Genomic DNA, 21,847 nt, shown 5'->3' with positions numbered 1-21,847 from the left:
CAGCGCTAAAAATAGCGCCTGTAAAGTGCCTCTCCTGTCACTCCAGTGTGAAAGCCTGATGGCTTTCACACTGCAGCGGTGTGCTGACAAGATGCTAAAAAATGTCCTGCAAGCAGCATCTTTGAGGCCCTTTAAAGTGCCCCTGCCCATTGAAATTAATGGGCAGCGCCGCTTTGAACCTTTTTTGGCCACTAGCAGGGGTTAAAAGTCCCCCGCTAGCAGCCGAAAAGTGCTGCATAAACTATGGTAATGTGCCGTTAAAAATAGTGGCACTTTACCACCGACGTCCGCCCACCCCCCCCAAACGCCCCAGTGTTAACGTGCCCTTAGCTTTGTCTTTTTTTACATCACAGAAACCTGAAATTTTAACAGGTGTGTGCAGACTTTTTATATCATTGTATGTTTTTATATATAAATGATATGCATGCTTCTTTTACTTGCCATTTAAAATTCCAAAATGTTTTAACAAACAGTGAAAAATTACCTGCAGCATGCATTTGTGTCGGCATTTCTCGACAGCAGCAATTCTACACATTTCTGAATATTTTCCTCTGCTACATGTGCGGTGCACGCTGCCATGAGCGCAGTAAATAAATCTAGAAAAATTAAACAAGATAATTTTTACCTAGAATTAAATAACTGAAGTAAAGCTGCCACAGGCAGGCCCCCCAGAATTATGGGTTAGTTGGAGGCAATACAAGCCACCACAACTGCATGAGGTGCTCACTGTAACATAATGCATTAAAAAAAAATTATCCAATCATTTCAAAACACATGTAATTTGGAGCAGCAGTGGATCACTTTTCAGAGGAGGTGATCGCTGGCTAGGAGGCAATATGTCCCCTCCTTATCGCTTGTTTTAACCCTTAGGCAAAGTACACACAATAAAAGACCAACAGTCTCAGATTGGAGCCACTGTACCAAGGATCCAACGTTAAAGGGGTTGTAAAGGAAAAAAAAATGTTTCCCCTAAATAGCTTCCTTTACCTTAGTGCAGTCCTCCTTCACTTAACTCATCCTTCGATTTTGCTTTTAAATGTCCTTATTTCTTCTAAGAAATGCTCACTTCCTGTTCTTCTGTCTATAACTACACACTGTAATGCGAGGCTTTCTACATGGTGTGGAGAAAGCCTCTTGAGGGGGGGAGGGGGGGAGCAGGCAAGTCAGGACACTGTCTACTTTGCAGATAGAGAAAGGAGCTGTGTGTTAGTGGGCGCCCTGACACTCCTGCTCCCCCTCCCCCTCAAGAGGCTTTCTCCATACCAGGAAGAAAGCCTTGCATTACGGTGTGTAGTTACAGACAGAACAGGAAGTGAGGATTTCTCAGAAGAAATAAGGACATTTAAAAGCAAAATCAAAGTTTAGAGGAGGCTCTGCTTGCCCTGGCGGACCCTTCCTTTGGGAGACTCGTCCAGGCGCATCGTCAGTCGACTAACCAGGAGGCCTCCTGACTATGGATACATCTCAGGTATGGCATTGGTGAGGGCTGGTTCATATGCTTCCGTTTCTTCTACTTTCTTCCCTTCTATTTTCTCTTTCTCGCTTTCCTTTTATCACTCTAACTCCCTTGTCTCTTCTCTCTCTTTGTGTTAGTCTACTGTTTGTTTTTTGTAAGTCATGTTTAATGTTATGCCGGCATGTGATGCTTAGGTGTCCAGCCTTGTTTCGGGCTATCGGGATGGTCTTTGAGTGTTTTTTTTTTTTGACTGCCCCTGGCGCCTTTGGCTGTTCCACGACGCATATTAGTATTATGGGAGTTCTACTAGCATTTGTATAAGAGCTGGGGTTTGAGACTATCCCACTCCCCACTAGTCTGGGGGGGGATGCCTGCCCAATTGGACCGAATGTCCAGGGCGGGCGGGATGCCCCTTTGCCCATTTCTATTTAGAGCCCCATCCCTGATGTAATGCTTGAGTGTGCCCGGACTATGTTATATATCTTTTTTCACAATTGCTCCCCTCCCGGAATCCCTTCCCTTCCTGCCTTTCCTGCCCCTTCTCTCTGCCCCCCCCCCCCCCCCCGCTTGTTTTGGTTATGTTGTGCTGTTCAACTGTCAATGTATTTTGAATTTAAAATAAAATAAAATTATATAAAACAAAAAAGCAGAATCGAAGGATAAGGCAAGTGAAGGAGGACTGCACTAAGGTAAAATCAGCTATTTAGGGTAAAAAAAAATTCCTTTACAACGCCTTTAAGCTGTTGGCGGCCCCCCACCAGAACACTCCAGTCAGCATTCTCAGCCATTGGCTGATTTTCCAGCATGCTCTTCCAACAGAAGTTGGCCAAAGCGACAGCTTCTGCCAGACCGGATGCCATAACACATGGGGCTGAACGTCGACCGTTTATTATTGAAATGGCCGATGTCACCCGATATGCATTGCAAGTAGTTGCAGGATGGTTGGGGTGCAGCTGTATTCACTTGATCCACCAGACTTTACATCATATTTATCATTTTTGCCACAGGATGTGTACAGCCACCTCCACCTGGAGTTATTTTAAAGGGGTGGTCAAACTATGGCTTAAAGTGGAGCTCCACTCAAAAGGAGGAGAGCTGCTTATATGCTTCCCCCCTCTGCTGCCACGTTTGCCACCTTCCCATCTTTCTGAGAGACACAGTTCCAGAAGACCGGACCATTCAGAAAGCGCAGAGCAACTATCGCATGCGCAGTAGGCTTCACTTCTCATTTCCCTTAGTGAAGATTCCATCGCCTGCACTGGAAGCTGATAGACGAATCTCGTCTTGGGGTGCAGACATCGTGGGCTCCCTGGAGAGGCAAGTGTCCTTATAGTAAAAGTATGCAGCTACAGTATTTGTAGCTGCCAACTTAAATTTTTTTCCCCCCAGGCTGGAACTCCTCTTTAAAGCGGAGCTCCACCCTAAAGTGGAACTTCCGCTCATCGGAACCCTCCCCCCCCCTCCGGTGTCACATTTGACACCTTTCAGGGGGTGCAGATACCTATCAAAGACAGGTATTTGCACCCACTTCCGGCCACACAGTCTGCGGGTAGGACGTCAGATCCCGTCCCCCCTGTTGCGTTCCCAGAACACAGCGGGAACAAGTCAGCATGGCGCAGCGCGACTCGCCGTAGGGAAACGGGCAGTGAAGCCGGAGCGCTTCACTTCCTGGTTCCCTCCCTGATGATGGCGGTGGGGGCAGCAGAGTGACGAGCGATCGCTCGTCTTCTGTTGCCGACGGCGCTGGACTCCAGGACCGGTAAGTGTGCCAATATTATAAGTCAGCAGCTGCAGTATTTGTAGCTGCTGGCTTGTATTTTTTTTATTTATTTTTTCCGCTTTAACTTTCTATTACCACACTCCAATTACAAGAGCCCTTAGACACAATCTTAGTTCACAGTAACTTAAAAAAAAAAAAAAAACAGCTCAGCCTCTTCAATTAAAAAAGGAGGGAGTGTAGTGTGCATGTATGCAGTCTGACAGGGCTGGACTGGGACAAAAATGTGGCCCTGGACTTCATCCAGACTGGCCCAGGGCACAACACATCAGGGCACAGGGCACAACACACAAGGCCACGTCAGGGCACAAGGCACAGCACATCAGGGCACATCGTTTACTAGCCAGCATGCAGAGTAGCGCAGAAAGCATCTATAAGTTCTCTCTCATGTCACGCTGCTCTCCGGCGGCCCCTCCTCTCCCAGTTCATCCCAGATGTCACAAGCAAATGGGGATGGATGAGAAGAGAGGAGGGGCTGCCGGGGAGCATGAGACATGAGAGAGAACTTATTACAGATGCTTCCTGCGCTACTCTGCATGCTGACTAAATCTCGAACTACCCCTCAGACGCTAGCTGTCGCTAATTGACGGGTAGATCGCAGCGGACCTCTGTTGCAATAGGCAGATTAGGCGGCCACCGAAACCGACCCACTGAGCCAACGGCACACTGGGAAACTCCCGGTAGTCCCGATGGCCAGTACATCCCTGCAGTCTGAACAGGTTGGGCACATACCTACAGCGTCCAGCCCATTCTGCAAATAGCAAGACAAACAAGAATCTAGGGAACAGCACTTTCATTGTAAAGTCCCCGCCACAGCTGCTATTCATAGACCCTGGGTTATATGTCGATACCTTCAGGTGACAGGACACTGGCAAAGATTTTAAGGACATGCCACCCGTGATAACTCTTTATATTCCTACACCACTCCATGAGTCCTCAGTTTTGTGGCAAGCCCTGCAGAGGAACACAGAAGCAGAGGGGAGGGTGTATAAGGAAAATATATACTTTGCGCACAAAGGGGAGGATCCTAAAGATCAAAAAAGGCTATGTTGAAAGCAGCCAGTTCCAAAGCAAGCGATAAGAAACCCTGTGGACAACAAGGGAGAGAGGGAACTGCGCTTCTAAATGTAGTAGGAAAAAAAAACACTTTAATCATAAAATGTCAGCAACTCGCACAAGGATAGGTGAAAATCTCACTTGTCAGCGCATGCAAGTGCTGCTCTGCAGTTCCTGGCTGGTCCTGCTGGGTATCCCCATGTCTGTATCCAGGCTGGTGGTTGTGCAGATGATTACGCCACTGAGTGCTCTGCTAGTGGAGGCTGAGAACGCCGAGGACAGAGGAAGGACATCACTTTCGGGTCTGGAGCGGAGGAAGATTTGTAGCAGGAAAGATATATTTCCTTGACCAGACTATCAGAGTCGTTAACCACTTGCCGACCAGTCGCCGTTATACGGCAGCAGGTCGGCTCTCCTGCGGAAATTGCAGTAGCTGAACTGCGGCTCACGCAGACGCGATAGTGGGCCCTCTGCACGTGCGTGTCCGCCGGAGAGCCGCGATCGCAGTATACAGAGGCAGAATAGGGATCTGCCTTTGTAAACAAGGCAGATCATCCCTATTCTGACAGGGGACATGTCAGATCTACAGTTTTCAGTGATCGGGAACAGTGATCTGTCATGCCCCTGCCAGCCCATTCCCCCCCTGCAGTTAGAACATGCTGAGGGAACACATTTAACCCCTTGATCGCCCTGTTAAGTCCTTCCCTGCCAGTGTAATTTTTACATTGATCAGTGCATTTTTAGAGCACTGACCAACGTAATGTCACTGTTCACCAAAAAGTGTCATTTGGCGTCAAAAAAAATAAAAAAAAAACCGCAAATCGCCATTATTAGTAAAAACAATAAAAAAAAAGTCCCAATAGATGCAATAAGTTTTGCACAAATCAATCAATATACGCTTTCTTTTTTTTACCAAAAATATGTAGAATATATATCAGCCTAAACTGATGAATACATTTGTTTTTTTGAGATATGTATTATAGCAAAAAAAAAAAAAAAAAGTCGTTTTCAAAATTGACGCTCTGTTTACAGCGTCGCACGACCGCGCAATTGACAATTAAAGCGACAGTGTCGGATCACAAAAATGGCCTGGTCATTAAGGGGGCAAATCCTTTCGGGGATTAAGTGGTTAATAATACGCTTCAGATAACTTTTTTAGTACTTAAGGACCGAGCCTGTTTTTCGAAATCGGTGTTTACAAAATTAAAAACTATTTTTTTTGCTAGAAAATTAGTCAGAACCCCCAAACGTTCAAAAAAAAAAAAACACAACAATTCTAACACCCTAGAGAATAAAATGGCGGTCACTGAAATACTTTTTAACACCATATTTGCACTTTTGGGGAAAAAAAATAGGTTTTGTACTCACCGTAAAATCCTTTTCTCTGTCAATGGACGGACACAGCTCCTTAAATCTTGACATTTGGGTTATGTTCCTGTTCATAGGAGAGGACTAGGCGGGCCCTCCGGTCATAACCCCTCACCCTGCAGCCTCGGTTTGTCAAAAAGCAGTACAAAACTTAAAAAGGAGGGGTGGGTGCTGTGTCCGTCCATGGACAAGGGAAAAGGATTTTACGGTGAGTACAAAAAAAATCCTATTTTCTCTTTTCGTCCATGGATGGACACAGCTCCTTAAATCTTGATATTTGGGACTTCCCCAAGCAGTGTCAGAAAAAACGAGGGGTGGGAACAGTAATCGAAAGAAGACCCAAGTTCACCCCAAACAAGCAGAGCTCAACGGAGGAGTTGCAACTTTAAACAGTCGCCTGCAAAACCTTGCGGCCGAAGGAAGCATCTGAAGATGCACTCATATCAACCTTGTCAAATTTGGAAAAGGTGTGAACTGACAACCAAGTCACCGCCTTGCATACCTGCGAGACAGACGCTTGATGTCGAGGAGCCCAGGAGGTACCAATTACCCTGGTCGAATGCGCTGTAACAGGAAAGGGAGGAGCCCGCCCCTTAAGGGCATAGGCCTGTATGACGGTCTGTCTGATCCACCTACAAATGGTGGCCGACGAGACCGCCAGGCCCTTCTGCTGACCAGACACTGCCACAGAGTCTGACCTCTGGAACGGAGCCGTAGTAGACAGGTACACCCGTAGAGCACGTACCACGTCTAAAGTATGTGGGGCAGCCTTTTTGGAATGCGACGGTCGAGGACACAAGGAAGGAAAAAACAAACAATGTCCTCATTCAGGTGAAAAGCTGAAACTACCTTCGGAAGAAAAGAAGGTTGTGGGCGTAGCACCGCCTTATACTTATGAAAGACCAAGTAAGGAGACTTGCAAGACGAGGCTGCCAACTCAGAAACAGATGTAATGGCCACTAGAAAGGCCACCTTATGAGACCGCGTCAAAAGAGGAATTTCTCTGATGTTCTCAAAGGGAGGTTCCTGGAGAGCCGAGAGCACCAGATTAAAATCCCATGGAGGAAGCGGTGGTCCAACTGTGGGAATCACATGTCGAACCCCCTGTACAAACGTACCAACCAGTGAATGGGTCACCAAACGACGTTGAAAGAAAACAGCCAGGGCTGAAATCTGTCCCTTAATGGTGCTTAAGGCAAGCTTCTGATCCACTCTGCGCTGCAAAAACAGCAGGACCCTGGAAATGGAATATGCCCGTGGATGCCACTTTATCTACTCGCACAGAGATGTAGGCCTTCCAGGTGCGATGGTAGATCTTCCGAGAAGATGACTTCCGTGCCCTCAGCATGGTAGAGATGATCGAATCTGACAGACCTCAGTCCCTTCGTTTTCAATAGCCATGGCGTTTAAGCCAGCGACTGTAAAGCAGGATGAAGTATTGGACCTTGAGACAGCAGGTCCTCCCGCATTGGCAGCCGCCATGGGGCGTCCGCCACCAGGTGCACGAGTTTGGCGTACCAGGGATGCTGGGACCAATCTGGAGCGATTACAATCACCGGGATCCCCTCGGTCTCCACTCTGCAGAGCAGAAGAGGAAGAAACTTCAGTGGGGGAAAAAAGGCATAAAATTTGCCGATACTGACCCCACGGTGCCACCAACGCGTCTGATGCGTCTGCCCAGGGATCTGGCCACTAACCTCAACACCTTGCAATTGAGTCGAGAAGCCAGGAGTTCCACGTCCAGTGTGCCCCAACTCTGGCAAAAGAGTTGAAACACCTCCGGATGCAACAACCATTCCCCTTGATCCAGCATCTGGTGACTTAGGTAGTCCACCTGCCATTTTTCTATGCCCGGAATGTAAACGGCTGACAGAGCCAGCACGCTCCTTTCCGCCCACCGCAGGATGTGAGCGACCTCCGTGGCGCAGCAGAGCTTTTTGTTACCCCCTGATGGTTGACATAAGCCACCGCCGTGGCATTTACCGACTGGATCCTGATTGAAGACCTTGTAATCTTTGTGACCACGAGGAGAGGCATAGCCTGATCGTTCAAAGTTCTAGTACATTGATCGGCAGGCGGGATTCGTCCGGAGTCCAGCTACCCTGGGCCGACTGGACCCCCCAGACTCCTTCCCAACCTGTGAGGCTGGTGTCCGTCATGATCACAGTCCAAAGAACTTCCCGGACTGAAGAGCCGGGGATCTCAGCCACCAACTCAGGGAAGCCCTGACCAGGTGACTTACCTGGATCTGACGATCCAGAGACCACGCAGATTTGTTCCATTTGGACAGGATCTCCTTCTGCAAGACTCGAGTGTGGAATTGGGCATACGGTACTACCCTCGAATGAGGCCACCATGAGGCCCAGAACTCGCATGCAAAAACGGAGAGACGACCATTTGCAGGATGCTAACAATTTCACCGCCGACTGGAGTGTCTGTAATTTCTCCAAAGGAAGGAAGACCTTTGCCTCCAAGGAGCCCAAAATTAATCCAGTCCGCTGAGTCGGTATCAAGACCGACTTCTGAATGTTCAGCACCCAACCAAATTCCCGGAGGGTCTGACTGGCTATAGACACATCCTCTAAATTCTGAGCTGGAAGCAGCTCTCAGAAGAATATCATCTAAATAGCCCACAACAGCAATGCCTCGCTGTCTCAGCAATGCCAGAATTGGGGCGAGCACCTTGGTGAACACTCTTGGTGCTGACACTAGGCCAAAGGGAAGAGCCACAAATTGATAGTGATCTTTGCCCATCGCGAAGCGCAGAAACCTCTGATGCCCGATGTAGATGGGGACATACACGTATGCGTCCTTGATGTCCAGGGATGCCAGAAAGTCCCCCAGATGGAGCGCAGAAACCACCGAACGAATGGATTCCATCCTGAACTTTTGCACCCTCACAAAGGCACTGAGGGTCTTGAGGTCCAAGATTGTGACCTTCTTTGGGACCACAAATCGATTCGAATAGAATCCCTGAAATTTTTACTTCAGTGGCACAGGTAAAATTACCCCGCACCTGGGCAAGTCTTGTACTGCTCCTATTAAAGCAGCCCGACGAGACGGAAGGAGGGGAAGATTTGGAGGAAAAAAAAATAGGATTTTTTGTACTCACCGCAAAATCTTCTCCGTCGTCGATGGACAGACACAGCCTTCACAAGTCTTGACATATGGGTTATGTCACTGTTCATAGGAGAGGACTAGGCAGAACATGTTCGATTTTTAAATACATGTTACTTTAACAGCATTGAACAGCCCCACCCAGGGGGCGGTCCCTCCTGGCATCACCCTCCTCCCTGCAGCATGCAGCCTCAGTTTGTAACAAGCAGTACAAACCTAAAAAGGAGGGGTGGGGGCTGTGTCCGGCCATGGACGACAGAGAAAAGGATTTTACGGCGAGTACAAAAAATCCTATTTTCTCTTATCGTCCATGGATGGACACAGCCTCTTCAAGTCTTGACAAGTGGGACGTCCCCAAGCAGTGTCAATTGGGAACAGCATCAGTAAAAAACACACAACTTCACCCCAAACAAGCAGAGCTCCTCAACGGCCACCTGCAAAACCTTGCGGCCGAAGGAAGCATCAGAAGATGCACTCACATCAACCTTGTAAAATTTGGAAAAAGTGTGAACAGACGACCAAGTCGCCGCTTTACACACCTGTGAGACAGACGCTTTATGTCAAAGCCCAGGAAGCACCAATTGCCCTGGTCGAAAAGGGGGGTGCCTGCCCCCTAAGAGCATAGGCCTGTATGATGGTCTGCATGGCCCTCCCTTTTGGTCTGGCGTCAGTGTTTCGGATCTCCCATCAGTCTGATCCTTAAAAGCAGGGGTTCCCTCTATAGGGAGAGTGGTCACCTTATTTAACCGGGAAACCGGAGGGTCCACCACCGGAGGAGAAGCCTACTTTTTTAAAAGGTTCTCCTCAAAAGGAGTACCGAAACGCCAGGCGATGAGGGACTACAAAAGCCTTCTGCGGCTTTTCCCATTCTGCATCAATGAATTTATCAAAGAAGGGCACATAAGGAAAAACCTTCACAGGGCGGTCTGATTTGTGTGATCCAAAAAAGACCGTGCCCGTTTCAACGGAAGCCTCAGCTGCACTATCCAGCTTAAGGGAGTCCCTTACAGCATTGATAAGCTCACTGACAAGTGCCTTGTCATGTATCGACCCAGTTAAGGTGTCTACCTCACAAGGAAGGTCCTGGTCCACATCTTCAGATAAAACAAACAGGTACCTGCCAACGTTGGCATGTGTCGCCTGCAAGTTAATATACAATTTTCTGAGGTTGAAGGAGGTGTTACGCCCCGGCATAAATCCAGCTTGGTAGGTGTGGATCAGGCGGAGGGCAAGTACTTTAGCCAGGATCTTTATGTCTACCTGAAGGAGTGATATGGGTCTATAAGATGGCGGGAGGCCTGAGTCCTTGCCCGGTTTAGGTATGAGGATAATGACCACCCATCGATAGGGGTAGGGTGAAGTTGTCAAATAAATGATTGAAGAGGGACAATAATTTGGGGGCAAGTATCTCGCTGTATTGGGCATAAAATTATATGGGTAACCCATCTGAACCCAGGGCCCTGGATCTGGCGAAGCTTGCAATTGCTGTGGTTATTTCGTCAAGTGTAAGAGGTGCATCTAGCATAGCCATTTGAGTGTCATCTAGCTGTGGAAAGGTGATTTCCGCCAGTAGATCCTCCAATTGAGCTTCAGTGGTGAAATCCTGGGACGTATAAAGTTGAGAAAAGAAGTCCCTAAATTTGGAAGTGACAGCCTGGGGTTCAATAATCTTTTCCCCGTTAGGACCAGTGAGGGAAATGACCGTAGGGGGTCTATCCTCACTATGTGCTAGATAGGCCAACAATTTACCTGCTCTCTCCCCATGTTCATGCAGTTTTTGTCTGGCAAAGAATTTTTTTTTTCCTGGCTGTCTCGTGCTGTAGCTGATTGACCACCCTGGTTTGTAACCCGAATTGGGCAGCACCAGCAGGAGAGGGGTTCGCATATATCCCTGTTCAGAGGACAGATCCCGCATTGCCCCGTCCAGTGCAGCCGATGAATTGGCCTTCAGCCCGTTAATACAGGAGGTCAGAATCAGACGTGCGTGTAATTTAAAGGCTTCCCATACTATTTCTGGGCATGCAGATCCGTCATTCTCCGAAAAGTAGGTTCTCCAACTGTTGCCATATCCGTCTTCCTCAGACAGCAGGGTGAGCCAAAACGTATTCAGGCGCCACGTACGGGGCGGTCTGTCTAATGGGACGGAGAGGCCAATCCAATATAGACTATGGCCTGAGAATAATCTGGGGGCAAATTCAGCTCCCAGTAATCTTGGGGCAAGGGTATTAGAAATAAATATAAAGTCTATACGAGACATAGTGTTATAGGTAGCTGAGAAACAGGAGTAAGCTCGGGTGAGCGGAAATTTAAAACGCCAGGTGTCAGTGAGATTAAAGGAAGAGATAAGTCAGGAGAATCTAGTGTGGGCTGGAGCTGTAGTAGGTAATAGTGAGGGTGAGTTTGTCTAATGTAGGGTTCAGCGTAGCATTAAAATCCCCCAGCCACACTGCCTGAATCGAAGGATGACGAGTCATATATAGCAAGCCCTCTGCAACTATAGTAGAGCTAAATGGTGGAGGTACATAGAATGCCATCAGTAGGAAAGGTTCACCATACAATTTAACCAAGAGAAAGACATATCGCCCCTGTGGGTCAGACTGCACATCACATAGCTCAAAATGTACAGTCTTGGCAATCAAGACTGAGACTCCGCGCGCATGGGAGGAGTGGGATGAATGATAGGCCCACCCGATCCATGGCCGGCGGGGTGCCATCTGGAGCCGACCCTCAACACCACAATGTCGGCACGTTGTTTGAGAAATGAGAAAACTGCGGATCTCTTTACCTTGTTCCCAAGCCCACGCACATTCCAAGTGAGCAGTTTTATCGATGCCATAATACAAACATTAAAGCATATCGTGGAACAGTAGCATTACATGAATACAAGGTTTGCAGTCTATGCAGTATCAATGTTCGCATGCACTTCGTTGTATTGCATTCCATCACGTAAAAACTAACCTCCCCTCCCCCCTCTGAATCTTCCCCAACTGATGCGGGTACGTGCCCAAAACCAAAAAAGTAACAACCGATAGCAGGTAAAACCAAAATGTCCTGCTGTCACGTGAAAGATCTGCAGTAATCGGTCCGCATGAAAGATGTGGAAGATACAAGGCCCGCAAATAAAGAGCAACAAGCTCTTCGTGAACCAGAAGTACAGTGTGGGGTTGATAATAGCCAAAGTTCTGCAGTCACATAATAGAGGGATGCGTGTTCCGGTTGCTGGGGGGGTGAAAATTTGCCGTGTTACCCATGTGGAGTGTAGGAATGATTGTGCTCCGCAGTTACAGTCTCCAGGGTACTTACATGGATCAACCAGTCAATAGGGGCCCTGAGTATGGGAGACCCCCTCTGCAGGTTACAATTATAAGAGGAGTAAAGCAGGGGAAGGCAAAGGGGGGTCCCAGAGGTAAGGAGCAATATGGCATGTGCCGTGGGCAGTAAGGAGGAGACAAAAGGGGTAACATACCAGGATTCGATGCATTCGCAGACTCCCGCGACAGCGTGTAATGTGCGGGTGATGGCGACGATCAACAGTGCCGATGAACATGCTCGGTCAGGTCACTCGACCATCCTTTCCGGAGGGCTCTGGACGCTCCAACCAGGCAAGATCCTCCCCAGGATCCTCAAAGAAGAACACACGGCCGTCCCTTTCGACTCTAAGATGAGCTGGAAATCGCATAGAGTATTTAAGATTTTGTATCCGGAGCCTCCTCTTCGCCTCGATGAAGCCCTGGCGGCGGCGCTGCACCTCGGCAGAAAAGTCGGGGAAGAAAGCGATCTTGGCGTTTCCAAGGTGGATGTTACCTTTTTCCATGGGCATCGCCGCATCTCTGTCCTTGTAATTCAAGAATTTTGCTATAAACGTGCGGGGGGGGGAGCCCCCTGAGGGTGGGGAGAAGGCCTCGCAGCCATAGGTGCCAACAAGAAGTTGCTCCAAGAAGGTGGTAGGATCTTTGCCCTCAGCTCCCTCTGGGAGCCTATTTTCCATGTCATCTTGCTAGCTTAGAATCTGATTGATTTGGAGCTGCATTTGATCAGAGCTGACCTGGAACGGCGTAATGGCGTCCTCCACCTCTCCTATGCGGGCTTCGGCTGTTGTGACGCGCTCACAAAGTTTTTGGAAGACTTGTCGCACGAGTGAAAAGTCCACCTTGACCTCCTCTATTTGCGCTGTCAGGGACGTCCGGCAGTATGTGATTGCCTCTAGCACTTTAGCTGTGTCGCCTCCCGGAGTGGCCTGCTCGGCGCACGCGGCTCCACCATCTCTCCCAGCACTCTCCTCTTCCTGGCTGCGATACTGGTCCAATTTCGCCAGGGTGGCCTTTGGTGTTTTTGGCGGAGTCATGGCAGGTATCCGCCGTGATCCTTCCCCCCTCTAAAGCAGACAGGTTCGGCTATTCTGGAGGGTAGAGAGCTGTAGGGCAGGCAGGCCGGGAAGAACCACTAGTCGGCAGGCCGGGTGAAGCAAGATGGCCGCCGACTCCCAGCACTCTCTTAAACGCGGCGGCTGTGCGGTCAGAGGCTGATGATCTTCCTCTGCGGGGTCCTCAGGGGGTCTCGGTGAGTCCTAGAAGGGCGTTACCTGGGAGCAGGAGGGCCGGAAAGCAGTACAGGCGGCAGGGGGGTGAAGCAAGATGGCCGCCGACTTCCAGCACTAGGCGGCTGCTTTCACACTGGACTGTCATCCTAGTGGCGCTATTTGGCTGCTAGCGGGGCACTTATATCCCAGCCAATGAAGGGGTTAAATGCTCTCGTGTAGCGCCACTGCAGAAGAGCTTTTCAGGCTCTTCGGCAGCAGTGCCATTCGTTTCGATGGCCAGGAGCGGTATACACCACTCCAAAGATGCTGCTTGCAGGACATTTTTTTAACATCCTGCCAGCACACCGCCTCAGTGTGAAAGCACTCGGGCTTTCACACAGACTGCAGGGGACCCGTTTTTGCAGGCACTTTACAGGCGCGATTTTTAGCCCAAAAGCGCCTGAAAATTGCCCAGTGTGAAAGGGGTCCAACTGTTAGATTTTATGAGATGAAGGCAGGGAGAAAGAAAAAAAAAAAAAAAATCGGCCGCCGCGATTTCTAAATATCGGCATCGGCCAGAGAAAAACCCATATCGGTCGACCTCTATATAGTGCACCATAAAAACAGTCTGCTGCACATATTTGGTGACCTCACTGTCCAGCCTCAGGCTAAGAGACTACTTTGCATGCTCTATTTCTATGCAAGGAAGTACCTCCTGACATGGAAAGGGCCAGAGGAAAATGTGGCTGAAACTTGTCAACGAAACTTGCCTCTATATAAAAAACGTACTTTTGACATCCGTAAGAGGAATAAAGCGTTCCACAAAATATGGGGCAGATGGCTGGCTAGCCCACTGACCCTCTCCCCTGTACTACCATGACAGAAGCTCACCTTGTGAGTGTTGTATTAAACAGTAACTTCTGTTATGCCCAGGATGTTTAAAAACCGTATCACTTACTCCTGATGTTTATATCCGCTGATAGATGTAATATATAGTTTATTATTGCAAACTGACAGATTTTCAAGATATGCTGGATTAGGAGCATTCTGTCATCTGTGTTGTCATATTTTTTGTGCCTGTATGTCGTAAAACTGCAATAAAAATATATTTAAAATAAATTGATTACTATACCTACCCAGGTAGCACAACACCATCAATGTAGCAAGCTTCCTATGCACACATATCACTTTACACATAACCAAATGCAATGATGGTCCCAAAAAAAGCCTGTGTAAAGACATTACCCATGCAAAATTAAATGAAACCTTGTGGGGTGTATACAGTGGAAATAAAAAGTCTACACACCCCGTTAAAAAAAAATCAGGTTTCTGTGATGTAAAAATATATATATTTCAGATTTTTTTTTAACCTATAAACTGTATAACTCAAAAAAATAAGGCAGTAAAAATAAAATAGTGTGGTGTGCACACCCTCTTAAAACTGGGGATGCAACCGTGTTCAGAATTAAGCAATCACATTCAAAATCATGTTAAATAGGAGTCAGTACACACCTGCCATCATTTAAAGTGGCTCCGATTAACCCCAAAGTTCAGTTCTAGTAGGTCTTTCCTGACATTTTATTAGTCGCACCCTGCAGCAAAAGCCATGGTTCGCAGAGAGCTTCCAAAGCCTCAAAGGGATCCCATTGTTTTTTCGTTACAAAATTACTTAGAACCCCCCAAACATAATATTTTTTTTCGAACACCCTAGAGAATAAAATGGCCGTCATTGCAATACTTTGCCACACTGTAGTTGCGCAGCGGTCTTACAAGCACGCTTTTTTAGGAAAAAACACTTTAAAAAAAAAACAGTAAAGTTAACCCAATTTTGGGGGGGGGGGGTGGCGGATATTGTGAAAGATAATGTTATGCCGAGTAAATTGATACCCAACATGTCACGCTTCAAAATTGCGCCTGCTCGTGGAATGGCGACAAATTTTTACTCTTAAAAATCTCCATAGGCGATGTTTAAAATTCTACAGGTTGCATGTTTTTGGGTCACAGAGATCTAGGGCTAGAATTATTGCTCTCGCTCAAACGATCGCAGTGGTACCTCACATGTGTAGTTGGAAACAGTTTTCTCATGGGGGCGCTGCTCACGTATTAGTTAGCTTCTGCACGCAAGCTCGAAAACATCCCTTGTAATAGAAAAAAGCAGGACAGGACCTCTTAAAATATGAGATCTGGGGGTCAAAAATACCTATTATCTCATATTTACACTAAAATGCAATAAAAATAAAAGTTGTATGAAAAAAAAAGAAAAGAAAAAGGATTTCTCTTTAAGAGCTATGGGCGGAAATTACGTTTTGCCGCAGAGACCACTTTTATCTGATAGCGGACCGCCCGCTGAAGAGATTACCAGGGTTATGGTAGCTAGCTGTTGCCATGACAATATACCTCTTCAAAGTGCCAACGTATAACGATGGCAGACAGTCCAGTCTGTAAGTGGTTAAAGGGCATCAGGAGAAGATTACAAAAGAATTACCAAGGCATTAGATATGGAACACAGTGAAGATGGTCATCATTAAGTGGAGAAAATGTGGCACAATAGTGACATTCCCAAGAACTGGACGTCCCTCCAAAATTGATGAAAAGACAAGAAGAAAACTGGTCAGAGAGGCTGCCAAGAGGCCTACAGCAACATTAAAGAAGCTACAGGAATATCTGGCAAGTACTGGCTGTGTGATACATGTGACAACAATTTCTCGCATTGTTCATATGTCTGGGCTATATGGGAAAAGTGGCAAGCCTTTTCTTATGAAGAAAAACATCCAAGCCCGAGTAAATTTAGCCAAAAACACATATGAAGTCTCCCAAAAGCATGTGGGAAAAGGTCTTATGAAACCAAGGTTGAACTTTTTGACCATAATTCCAAAAGATACGTGTTTGGCGCAAAAACACCACACATCACCAAAAGAACGCCATACCCACAGCGAAGCATGGTGGTGGCAGCATCATCCTTTAGGGACGTTTTTCTTCAGCTGGAATAGGGGCCTTAGTCAAGGGAGAGAGAATAATGAACAGCTCCAAATACAAGTCAGTATTGGCACAAAACCTTCAGGCTTCTGATAAAAAGTTAAACATGAAGAGGAACTTCAGCTTTCAGCATGACAATGACCCAAAGCATACATCTAAAACAAAGGAACGGCTTCTCCAGAAGATTAATGTTTTGGAATGGCCCAGCCAGAGCCCAAACCTGTTTCCGATTGAAAATATGTGGGGTGATCTGAAGAGGGCTGTGCACAGAAGATATACACCAAATCTGTCAGATTGCGAGGGCTTTTGCAAAGAGTGGACAAATATTGCCAAGTCAAGATGTGCCATGCTGATCGACTCATACCCAAAAAGACAGTGCTGTAATAAAATCAAAAGGTGCTTCAACAAAGTATTAGTGTAACACTTATGCAACCATATTTAATTTTTTTAGTTTTTACTTCCCTCCACCTAAAAGATATCAATTTGTTGTTCAACCAAGTTGTACAGTTCATAGGTCACATTAAAAAGGTTCTGAAATAATTTAATAATTTATCTTTTACATTATACATCCACTGTAGCTATTCTGAAAAAAAAAAAAAAAAGCGTGTATAGTTTCTAACATTGTTCCACTCACCCCTTTCACAGTTTGCATTTGCACCTCTATCCAGAAGAATGCGCACCATTTCAAAATTGCCAATATTAGCTGCATAAATCAAAGGAGTCCATCCAAACTGAAAGCAGCATTCAACACTCAATCCTGAAAGAAAAACAACAAAACAAAAGATTTCCAAATACAGTACCAAAAAACGCAAAAAAAACAGTGGAACAAGTTGCATGCATAAAATTACTTCTGAAGACAGTAACAAAAACAAGAAAATGCATGGACCCAATACACACCCGTACAGGAAAGAACAGGCCCAACGTATGTAAAACTGAAGAGCACACGGTTAAATCAGATTGACCAAAAAGTTAATTTTCACCAAAGAACAAATGCTATGTGATCTCCCTTGTAAGTTTTTTTAAACTACTGTTGCAACTTGCAGTAAACTATGCATTACAAAGACTTTGCCAATAGCATTGATTTTATTTTTATTAAAATTTCAATAAGCATGAAAACAGAATTCAACACGTGCATTAAGAGTACAATCTGAAGGAAAATGCCAATATGAGTGGAGGCGACGTGTGATGTGGTGGTGGGCGGGCTCAGATCTGCAATGTCTCCTGTGAGGGATGCTGGCTGTGCCTTTTTTCTCTCCCGCTGGCAAATCCTTCCTCCCACGGCAGCCCGGTTGAAGGGGAAATACTGGATACTGCAAGCCTGGGATACCAGAGTAAGCCGCAAGTCTCTGGATCCCTGACCCCCGACAACTCATCTCTGCAAGCCGGCTGATCGCATGGATGACTCCTCTTCTGCTTGAATTTGAATGACAGTACAATTTGCAGATCGAGGATACAACAGTAGGCTGTGAAATTTCCTGTCTTTTTGCGGTCCTCTTTTGGAGAGAGGGGGAGAGAGAAAGAGAAAGAGAAAGCAGTACTAAGAATGAGATCCTGAAAACTTCACCACTTTATACCTTGTAATGGGCAAAATTGAAAGACAAAAATCGGGAAAATTGAGACTACACACAAGAAAAAGATGAAGAAGAAGAAATAACTCAACGAAAAGAGGAAAATAGACAAAAAATGCAAAACAACAAGACCATCTAGCAGACAAGTATCCAGCATGAGAGAGCAGCCAGGGCTGAAGGACTCAAGCAAACAGACACAAGGTAGGACAATCCTGCTATAACAGCACACAGAAACATATAGAAAATATCCTTTACACAAACTTCTACACTTAAAAATGGAACAGCAGGAAGCATATATCCCAAACACAGACCCCATTACAGCTAAAGCCAGCAGGGGGTCTGATGTCTTAGACATTGTTCTTTTCTCCCTCTGAGTAAACAAACAAGCAAAGAAAGCCATGAAAAAAAGAACTTGAGCAAAATCCAGAGACTCGGTTTGCTGACTTCTCCAATACTGAAAATGACAGAAAGAAAACGGATCTGTTATTCCATACTGAGAATACTGAAGCCTGGCATACAGCGTTCTGTAAATATTACAATAATATTACAAAGGGAGGTATCTGCAAGGGCAGACAGATCAAGGTCAGGGATGAGGAAGACAATTGTGTGTTACTCACCCTGAACATATATCACAATGGCACCATCATGGCACAAGGCATTGAGGAACAACTAGGAGTATGAGCATGCCTTCCCCCAAATGAAAGATCAGGCCAAGGTTTATAAGAATTTAAAAACTACAGACAAAAATGATGACAAACAGATGGCAGCAAAGGCATTGCCCATAGACATGTCTGATGTCCCCTCACCCAACATGCTCAGAGATTGCTTATCTCATCTAGAGAGATTTTGTACAGTTCAGAGAGCAGCTTCAAAGACAGTTAGGTGACAAAAACACAAATGACCAGCTGAGGGAAGAGCTGAACACACTTAAGTCTGAACACAAGACTGCCCTACTAGAAAAACGATCTACAATGCAACAGCTACAACAGGAAAACATCCAATTGAGAGAAGAGATAAAAACACTAAAATCACGGAGCGGGGGGGGGGGGGAGAGAAGACTGGCACGGAGCGGGGGGGGAGAGAAGACGGGCACGGAGCGGGGGGGGGGAGAGAGAAGACGGGCACGGAGCGGGGGGGGGGGAGAGAGAAGACGGGCACGGAGCGGGGGGGGGGGGAGAGAAGACGGGCACGGAGCGGGGGGGGGAGAGAGAGAAGACGGGCACGGAGCGGGGGGGGAGAGAAGACGGGCACGAAGCGGGGGGGAGAGAAGACGGGCACGGAGCGGGGGGGAGAGAAGACGGGCACGGAGCGGAGAGAGAAGACGGGCACGGAGCGGGGGGAGAGAAGACGGGCACGGAGCGGGGGGAGAGAAGACGGGCACGGAGCGGGGGGAGAGAAGACGGGCACGGAGCGGGGGGAGAGAAGACGGGCACGGAGCGGGGGGAGAGAAGACGGGCACGGAGCGGGGGGAGAGAAGACGGGCACGGAGAGAGAAGACGGGCACGGAGAGAGAAGACGGGCACGGAGAGAGAAGACGGGCACGGAGAGAGAAGACGGGCACGGAGCGGGGGAGAGAAGACGGGCACGGAGCGGGGGGGAGAGGAAAGACGAGCACGGAGCGGGGGGAAGAGGAAAGACGAGCACGGAGCGGGGGGAAGAGGAAAGACGAGCACGGAGCGGGGGGAAAAGACTTGCAACTCCACTGGTATCGGGTGAGGCATCGGAGCATTTCCCCCGAGTACAAGTACTCGGGGAAATGCTTGGTATCGGTACATCCCTAGTCTGTACAGACAAAGTGCCCATCAACAAACAACAGACTGGTAAGACCTATCAACCTCCTATAATTAAACATTACAAAGCCCAGCAACAGCCAGGACAACTGCAAAAATCCAGAAACCGCAAACAAACCATCAAACCACAAGAACAGGCAACAAACTCCTGAAATTGTTTTAATAGACTCGAACGGGAAATACCTTAACACTAAACGGCTCTTCTCAGGAACAAGAGTCTCCAAAACTCACTGTTCCACAATTGAACAGGCAACAGGAGTCATCAACAATCCATATTTCACTAACCCCAAATGTATCATCATACACACGGGCACAAACATCTAGGAACGACCGGAAGTCATTGTGGACAAATTACAGTAACCAACAGAGACTGCCCAACAATAATTTCCACAGTCCAAAGTAATTCTGTCCTCCCTTCGTTCAAGGAGGGACATGCCAAACATAAATCGAACAAATCAAACGCAGAGCTGGCAGACAAAACCAGGTCAAAGCCTTCCATTCACCTGGCAGAACACCATTCTATAATGACCCAACACCTCTATGACAACAAACATCTGAACAAACAAGGGTTCAGTCACCTGGCAAGAGAATTCAAAGACATTGTTCTTGAGAGAACTCACAACCCTAAACATGGCACAAACCATTCTCAGGCAGACAGAATTACAACTGCAAGACCCCAAACCTCACCACTAATACAATACAACAATACACTCAGCCAAAGAACTGGACCACGAAGATGGCAAGAATGGAAACCACCCACCTCAAGATGGATATCAAGATCACAACAGAGCAGAGAAAAGGAGGAGGAGATAATAACATTCCTCAGCACATTATGCAATGATGTGACTGAGCTAAAAAAGCAAAAAAGACAAGACAATGACAACCACCCATAACCCGGTTGGTCCCAGGAAATTCACCCATTACAAGGTATATAAATATACAAACAAAAAATGACATCATTAGTAATCAGTAGGTGGAACAGTCAGGGTCTGAATGCTTCAGCCTTCGAATCCAAAGTAGATGATCCAGATTTCAAGCAAAGACTATATGAGACAGACATACAAATCCTCCTGGAAACATGGACCAGGGCACAGGATGAACCATCAGTACCTACTGGCTATAGGGAATTCTCTGTCCCCGCACAGAAAGATAAAAACATCAAACAGGGTTGATGTTCAGGAGGAATACTATTCTGGTACAAGGAGGAGCTACATGGGAACATCAATGCAATCAAAAAAAAGGAGAGCCACATCTGGCTAAGAATAAGCAGCTCCATCCTCACCTCCCAGTCTGATATCTACCTGTGTGCAGCATACATTGCCCCAGCAGAGTCTCCTATGAGATCCTACAAAAGGAGGTCATCCACTTCCAATCCCTGGGACAAGTGCTTATCTGCAGAGACCTCAATGCCAGGACAGGAAGGGAAAAGGACTATACAAGTTCTGATGGCAAGACGTACATACTGGGCCATGCAAATTATGATCAGGAGTCGATACAGAATCAAAGAAACCGCTATGACGGTACAACCAACAAAAACGGAAGAAAATTGCTGAATGTGTGTCGCAGTCTGGGCCTCTACATCCTCAACGGCCGTACCAAGGGAGACTCTAGGAAGGTACAGATTTAGCTCCTATGTAGGCAGCAGTGTGGTAGACTATGCCATCACAGATATGAACCCCACACTCAATGGTTTTACAGTCACCCCACAAATACACCTATCAGACCACAACCAACTACTGCTATACATCAAATGTTCTAGCAAACAATCACCAAAACTCCACCGGGCGTCTCTCCGCAACCTGCCACCATCATTTAAATGGTCCAAACAGTCTACCACAAAATACAGAAAGGTAACTGACAGACCCGACATTAAAAAACAGCTTGAAAACTTCCAAAACACCACTTATGAGATAAGCCCACCAGGTGTGAACCAGGCCGCAAAGGACTTAATAAAATACTACACACCATTGCAGAAACAGCCCAGCTGAGAAAAACCAGCAACAAGAAACCATCCAAAAAAACAATCACATAAATGGTTCGACAAAGAATGCAAAGCATTAAAGCGGAGGTTCACCCTAAAAACATTTTTCTAACATTACATTGTGCTCACTTGACAGTATGCTGATTTTTTATTTATTTTTTGCTGTACATACCGTCGTATAGCTATTTTCCCCTCCGGCTTCCCGGTAGTGGCTCCCGCGGGAGTGGGCGTTCCTATGC

General features: G+C 47.0%; 1 protein-coding gene across 2 annotated transcripts in view; it reads right to left on the bottom strand.

The window, feature by feature from the left end:
• The window catches only part of ASZ1 (ankyrin repeat, SAM and basic leucine zipper domain containing 1), a 479,027-nt gene that overhangs the window by 395,346 nt on the left and 61,834 nt on the right, over nt 1-21,847 (bottom strand). For both annotated transcript variants that reach the window (XM_040343761.1, XM_040343762.1), the window contains 2 exons: nt 16,904-17,026; nt 485-596 (listed from right to left, as the gene is read on the bottom strand). In XM_040343761.1, the coding sequence (XP_040199695.1) occupies nt 485-596; nt 16,904-17,026 (235 nt within the window). The remainder of the gene's footprint in view (nt 1-484; nt 597-16,903; nt 17,027-21,847) is intronic.

Source organism: Rana temporaria, chromosome 3, assembly GCF_905171775.1.
Source record: "Rana temporaria chromosome 3, aRanTem1.1, whole genome shotgun sequence".
In the NCBI taxonomy this organism is placed as follows: Eukaryota; Metazoa; Chordata; class Amphibia; order Anura; family Ranidae; genus Rana; species Rana temporaria.
The sequence above is the reverse complement of the archived record's forward strand: the minus strand, read 5'-3'. Positions and strand labels throughout refer to the sequence as shown.